Source organism: Mandrillus leucophaeus, unplaced genomic scaffold, assembly GCF_000951045.1.
Source record: "Mandrillus leucophaeus isolate KB7577 unplaced genomic scaffold, Mleu.le_1.0 Scaffold280, whole genome shotgun sequence".
NCBI classification, from domain to species: domain Eukaryota; kingdom Metazoa; phylum Chordata; class Mammalia; order Primates; family Cercopithecidae; genus Mandrillus; species Mandrillus leucophaeus.
The window spans coordinates 157,779-165,378 of NW_012102921.1; the positions used below are offsets into that span (position 1 = coordinate 157,779).

General features: G+C 49.3%; 1 protein-coding gene across 1 annotated transcript in view; it reads right to left on the minus strand.

The window, feature by feature from the left end:
• The window catches only part of CUX1 (cut-like homeobox 1), a 378,329-nt gene that overhangs the window by 30,344 nt on the left and 340,385 nt on the right, over positions 1-7,600 (minus strand). The window contains exon 21 of the mRNA XM_011985213.1: positions 290-592. Within this exon, the coding sequence (XP_011840603.1) occupies positions 290-592 (303 nt within the window). The remainder of the gene's footprint in view (positions 1-289; positions 593-7,600) is intronic.

The following is a 7,600-nucleotide window of genomic DNA, read 5'->3' on the forward strand; positions in this document are numbered from 1 at the left end:
AAAAAAAAAAAAAAAAAAGACAGTCTGCATGGATCCTCCCGAGTCCACTCTGACCCCATGCTCATCTTCTAACTGGTCCCCATCGGGGAGCAGGGTCGGGAGGAGGTAGGGACTGACCTGCAAAACGCAGGCTCCTTACTGTTCACAACTATAGGACGTTTCATGTTCTCAGAGGGCGCCTACACAAGTTGAGACTCTATGGTTGGCTTGGCCTAGCGCCCGCCCTTCATCTACTCCACCTGCAAACTCCCTGCCACCTCCTGACTCAGCAGCCGAGAGGAGAACCTACCGAGGTTGTTGTCCGTCAGCACCTCCTTCACCCGCTTGGTTATGCCGTAGGTGTCCAGCTCCGGGGACATGGCTACTAATTCTTGGATGCTGAGGGCCGAGTGTCCGGAGAGAGGCAGCGGGGTTGCGGGCTGGGAGTCGGATGCTGGCGGGTCACTGGGCTCTGGTGGTTTGCCGTCCTTGCTTGCCTCGATGGGGGGACAGGGCTGCTGGACCAGCTCGGTCAGGCTCTTCACCGACTCGCTGGAACTCATCGGGGACTCAGGGGCAGGGCTGCAGCTGGCGGAGGTCTTTGGAGTGCTTTCTGTAATTAAAGCACACGAGAAACTGTGCCTGAAAATAGCTGTCTTTCACCACGACCATCTATCTATGTTCTGCATCTAGGAAATACTAATTAAACGCTCTGTAGAAGAAGCAGACGGTAGGGTTTTCTGTGGGTCTCAGTGAACTGTTTCATATTTTTTTGACTGAGAGTAACCACTAATCTTCCATATTAAAAAACAAAAATACCATCACTGGAAGAAAAACTAGGGGTTTAAAAGAAAGGCTTTGGAGGGCTTAACATGAGGGCATGAGGGCATTCTGCTAAAAAACTCCTATTAATCGTGTTATCGCTGTCATGATTTCTTCTAATGAAACCCCATAATTTGGTAATTCAGAAGCACTTTGGCTAGATTATAACTTGTGTAGTTATGTTGTCCATATTTTCCAGAACCAAAAGCATAGACAGATTGTTTTAAATAACAGCTGCCCATAATACGTTGTCACCACAGTTATGAAGACCCTTAAGATGAAATGTGGCCGGGCGGGTGGATTATCTAAGGTCAGGAGTTCGAGACCAGCCTGGCCAACACCGTGAAATCCTGTCTCTACTAAAAATACAAAAATTGGCCAGGCACGGTGGCTCACACCTGTAATCCCAGCTACTCAGGAGGCTGAGGCAGGAGAATCACTTGCACCCGGGAGGTGGAGGCCGCAGTGAACTGAGATTGTGCCACTGCACTCCAGCCTGGGTGACTGAGAGTGAGACTCCATCTCAAAAAAAAAAAAAAAAAAAAAAAAAATGAGGAAACGTAAGGCCATAGCTTCTGGTCCCCCAGTAACAGGTCTCAGGACCTAGGGTGTTTATTTTTATTTTTTTAGAGATGGAGTCTTGCTCTGTGGCCCAGGCTGGAGTGCAGTGGTGCAATCAGACTCACTGCAGCCTCGACCTCCTGGACTCAGGAGATCCTCCCGCCTTGGCCTCCTGAGGAGCTGGGACCACAGGTGCGTGCCACCATGCCCAGCTGGTTTTTTATTGTGAAGAGCAGAGAACTCCACAGCACCCAACCCTAGGGGAAGACGGAGAGAGGCAAGGAGAGGAGGAGCACCCTCTGTTTCTCCAGCTCTTCCATTTTAGAATTCTACCTCCAGTCTCGGGACTTGCTGGTTCTGCCTGCTTCTGAAAACCAAGCTCTTTGCTGGTATAAGCCATGCTGTAATCAACGGCAGAAGTGACTGGGCTGGTGTGGACGAGCCAGTGTCTACATTCTCCTCTGCCCTGCTGGGGTCGCTGCGGGTGCCCAGTGGGAAATGCCAGCTGGGCTCTGTTGGTGAGTGATCCCTCTGGCCTCTGATAACATCCCATAAAACCTGATAAAAGAGGCTGGATTCCAGTTCCGGGATGTCTGGGATAAAGACTTTGGCCATTTCCTAATTTCTGCAGATAGAAACTGTCTAGGAGGAAGATGTGGCTTCGTGCTGAGGTCCTGCCTGCAAGGCAGAATCTGGGCCCAGCTCAGTGTCTTGGCACAATCTCTCCCTCCATGCCCACTAAGGGTGACAGAGTAAGACCCCACAGTGCCAGATAAGAGGGCCCAGGTCATGCTCTCTGCTCCCAGGGTCTTGTAAAAAAATTTTTCTGGAGATGGGGTCTTGCTAGGTTGCCACAGCTGATTCAAAATTCTGTGCTCAAGCAATCCTCCCACCTCAGCCTCGCAAGTAGCTGGAACTGCAGACATGCACCACTACACCTGTCTAATTTTTTAATTTTTTCTTTTGCAGAGATGAGGTCTTGCTATGTTGCCCAGGCTGAACTCCTGGCCTCAAGTGATCCTCCCTTCTTGGCCTCCCAAAGTGCTGGGTTTACAGGCATGAGCCACTATGCCTGGCCAAGGGTCTTACTCTTGCTGCTTCTCCCTCGAGCCCTAGCAGGTCACTCAGTCAACATTAGCACCATAGTAGATAACCCAAAATACTTGTTACCTGGCTGAAGGGAAAATGTAGCATAGAGCAGCAACTTAACTTCAATTTACCATTTATCTCAAGAGTCCTTTTCTGGACATACTGTATCCAGGATCCACTAAACCTGCCATAAATACATTCCAAATACAAGGAATATTTTGTATTCATACCTAGAAAGAGCAAAGCCCCAAATAAAACAATCGCAACTTAAGCCATCAACCCCGTTTATCGTCCTGAACTGGACAAACTTCCACCATCGCATAAGGCTGTGTCCTTGACCTGGGAAATCAGGTTACAGAGAGAAAAACACACGCCAAACCGGTTTTTGAAAGATGTGGAAGAGACAAGCGTAAGAGGCAGAAATGGTCCGTATAAATCTTTAGGGCAATGTGAATCTTACAAATCAGATTTCTTCTCTCTGCTCACCCCCCGGGTCACCAAAGAACGGGATATAAAACCCCGCAAATGTTATTTTTGTGTCTGAAGCCGGCAGAGGAATCGTACTGTAAGGATGGCGTGATTCACCCATGCGAGGGGCTGGCCTGGCAGATCATCCATCTTGCTCACCGGATACTGTCAAGGATGGCATGAATTCCTCAAATGATAAACAGATTTCTTTTCAGGTTTTGTGTCCTTTAACCCACAACAAGGTCAACATCATGGCTGCCTGGCTAATAAACCGAGTGTGGTGCCGGCTGCCGGGGCACCTCCCCGTTTTGTTCTGGGTGCTGGCGGAGGCAGAGCTCACCGCGAAACTCAGAGGCTGTGCAGTTCTTTCTTCCAGGTGCGCCTTGCAAGCCGGTGGCATGGATTTCTGCCATCATGAACCCCCGGGAGGACTAAACAGGGGGTGCTCACTACTGTTACAGGTGTCCCTCTGTGCTCCAGGCTGTGACTACAGACAAAGGCAGGCTTCCTGAGATCAAATCCCTGTCCGAGTCCTGAGAGATCCAGCATGTGAAACTGACATGTGGCGGCTGGTTGCTGGAGGTGGTTTGTATTTGTCTCTCCACTCTCAGTCTGAGTCTAAAATGCAGAAGATCTTTGGGAGGGTGAGGCGGGCAGATCACTTGGAAGCCAGGAGTTTGAGACCAGCCTGGCCAACATGGTGAAAGCCCCTCTCTACTAAAAATCCAAAAACTAGCCAGGTGTGGTGGCGGGTGCCTGTAATCCCGGCTACTGGGGAGGCAGAGGCAGGAGAATCGCTTGAATAGGGGAGGCAGGGGTTGTAGTGAGCTGAGATCATGCCATGGCATTCCAGCCTTGGGGACAGAGTGAGACTCTGTCTCTAAATAAATAAATAAATAAATAAATACATAAATAAAATGTAGAAGACAGCTGCAAGCTGCACACTCTTCCTGGGAGATAGTTTACTCACCAACAGACATCTGCATGCACAGATGTGGCTGCGGTCTCAGGTCAAGGAAACAGGACTGAGCCCACGTTTGTGGCGCAGGCATGGAGAGATGCCACAGCAAACAGACGCGCTGGAGACACCATGAATCCATGCGCTCAGAACATCATGTTGGGAAGAAAGTCAGTCTTTCTCTTTTTTGAGACAGAGTCTCGCTCTCTTGCCAGGCTGGAGTGCAGTGGCACGATTTCACTGTGACTTCCTCCTCCCGGGTTTAAACGACTCTCCTGCCTCAGCCTCCCGAGTAGCTGGAACTACAGGCGCCCACCACCACGCCCAGCTAATTTTTGTATTTTTAGTAGAGACAGGGTTTCACCATGTTGGCCAGGCTGGTCTCGAACTACTGACCTTAGATGATCCGCCCACCTCAGCCTCCCAAAGTGCTGGGATTACAGGTGTGAGCCATTGTGCCCGGGCTTTTTTTTTTTAATTATTATTTTTAATTGCATGGAACGGAGCAAAAAGCTTTGCTGTTTCAGAGAGTATCGTTTTAATCACAGAGCTCCACTTGCTAATGTTTGGAAAGGAGAAGTAATATTTCTTTATATTGACTGTATTTTTGTTCTGTTAGGACAGACAGTGAATCCTACAGGAAGCCAACTCTCCCAACTGCACAGAGGGTCCCCTCACCCTGGCCACCCTGACAGGGTGAGCCACTGCACCCGGTCGAATGTATTTCTATAAAGACCTACAGTCAACATAAATCTTATGACCGAGTGCCATTTCTTCCACAACGCCTGGTACATGACAGGGACGCTGGTGACAGATTCAAAAGGCCACATCCTATGTGATGCGTTTATCTTTTTTAAAACATTAAACTTTTCTTAAACTTTAAAAAATAGAGACAGGGTTTTGCTATGCTGCCCAGGTTGGTCCTAGAATTCCTGGCCTCAAGTGATTGGATCTTCTTACCCTGGCCTCCCCAAGTGCTGGGATTACAGGCGTGAGCCACCGTGCCCAGCCACTTCCTACATTTTACACAGGTAAGATATGGTGCCCTGGCCAAGCGCAGTGGCTCATGCCTGTAATCCCAGCACTTTGGGAGGCTGAGGCGGGCGGATCACTTGAAGTCAGGAGTTTAAGACCAGCCTGGCCAACATGGTGAAACCCCATCTCTACTAAAAACACAAAGGTTAGCCAGGCGTGGTAGCACACACCTGTAATCCCAGTTACTTGGGAAGCTGACACAGGGGAATTGCTTGAACCCGGGAGGTGGAGGTTGCAGTGAGCTGAGATCGTGCCATTGCACTCCAGCCTGGGCAACAGAGACTCTGTCTCAAAAAAAAAACAAGAAAAAAAGATATGGTGCCCCGAGACACACAGCCAGGAGCTAGGCGGATGGGCCATATTCTAAACAGCTCCTGTACAGCTGGTGGTGCCTGCCCCCTGCACCCGAGTGTGCCTTAGTTACAGAGTGACTGTGCCTGCCTTCCCACGCAGTTTTTCTACAACCCACACATCGACATGTGTGAATCTCGAAGACTTAACGATGAGTCACAAAAAGCTGATCCACTCACAGGATTGTGGAAGGGAACCAAAACACATTTCATACCAGGCGTGAATGGAGCAGCCAGCTGAGGGCGTTTGCATGTGGCTTCATTCAATTTTCCCAACGGCCCTGGGGTGGAAATTTACACCCTACATCCCAGGTGAGAAAGCAGAGGCTCAGACGGGCAACGTGACTTGGTTAAAGTCACACAGATGGTGCAAGGATTGGAACCAGATCAGGAGTGGAAAACCTCGATGTTCCTACCCATCCTGCTATCTGCCAATACCACGTGATTCTGAATCGCAGCCTACCGTCGTTCCTGCGTCATTTAACTCTCATTTTATTTATTTATTTATTCATTGAGACAGGGTCTTGCTCTGTTGCCCCAGCTGGAATGCAGTGGTGTGATCATGGTTCACTGTAGCCTCGACCTCCTGGGCTTCAGAGACCCTCCCGCCTTAGCCTCCTTGCTAATGTATGACAGAAAGTAGCTGGGACAGGTGTGTGCCACCATGCCCGGCTAATTTTTGTATTTTTGTAGAGAGATGGGGTCTTGCTATGTTGCCCAGACTGGTCTCGAACTCCTGGGCTCCAGCAAATCACCCACCTCTGCCTCCCAAAGTGCTGGGATTACAGGCATGAGCCACTGCACCCAGCCTACTCACACATTTTTAAAGCACCTACTCTGTGTCTTGGGTATAAGGGAGAAATCAGACAAAAACCTCGCTTCCAAGGGCTCTGCAGCCTGCAGGACCAGGAGAGTTGAAAATGGGTAATTTGCATATTTTAAAAGCCCTACTGCATAGTCCCATCCATCCAGTTTTGACAGCAATAGTAAGGTGTTACATTTAAAAAGTGATCTATGTGAATTAATTTTTTTTTTTTTTTACAAGGCACTGAATCTGGCATAAGAGGAGTTTGGTTAGGAAGCTACAGAAAGCAGAGATAGTGACTCAAGGCCCTCTGAGATACACAAGGCATTCAGAAACTATAAAAGGATTACGAAAAATATTATATTCCAAAAACAGCAGGCAAACAACAGCTGCCTTAAGTTTTCAATGGGAGCCAATTGAAAACGCGCACCCGTCGTAATTCTCGGAGGTGCATCTCCCTGCAGTTCCTCCGATCCACTCTTAAAATTTCCATACCCGGCCCTCTATCCGCAGTAATAATAACCCAAATTCCATTTAGTGTTCATTTGAGCAGTCAGGATAAAGTCGTTTCTTATTATCTCCCCACTGTGTAAAAAACAGCTTGAAGGTGGGAAGTCAGCAAGCATTTTCACCAAAAAGTAATTATTGTAAGTGACATTTTTACTGCTGGCATGCCATAAGGCGAACTGTGCATTCGGAAGGACAAGTTGCTGAAACAAAATGACAGGGTACTCCGTGACATTCTGACAAGAACCCAAACATTATTTAACTGGCGGCTGGTCTGATGCGCCACTTCTCATTCTGTCCATGGTTTCGGCTTTGAGCCCATGCCAAGCCAGGAAATTCCAATGACTATACAGACAGACACGTAGGGAAGGGCGGGAGGAAGGAGGGAGGAGGTTAGGGGAGAGGGGAGGGTGGTCGTGGCCTGGCACATGTAAGTGTGAATGAGTAGGGGAGCTGGGCACGGTGGTCCACGCCTGTAATCCAACATTTGGGAGGCTGAGATGGGCGGATTGCTTGAGGTCAGGAGTTCGAGACCAGCCCGGCTAACATGGCAAAACCCTGTCTCTACTAAAAATACAAAAATTAGCCAGGTGCGGTGGTGCACGCCTGTAGTACCAACTACTCCATCTCAAAAAAATAAATAACATAAAAAATAAAAAATAAAAAAACACAAACAAAAAATATAAAGGGAGCCCAGGAGGAGAGGAAAGGAGAGTCCGAGGGAGGGATGGGCCTGGAGGTGGCAGGAGTGGCGCAAGATACAGGGATGCATGGCGGGTTCTGAGGTGCCCGGTGTGGGCATGCTGGGGCTGGCAGGAGCCCTGGAGGCTCCGAAAGACTCTGCCCAGCCTGCAGGCCTTTCCGGCCACTGGTGCTGACAGCTTCAGAAGCCACAACAGGGTGACCCCCAGCCTGGATGCCTCCTAGCTGGGTTCAGAGGGACAGATGGTGATGTGGGCACCAGATCTGCTCCGGAACTGACCCTGTACTCTGAAGAGACCACACCCCCTGGGGGTTTATGCCTGG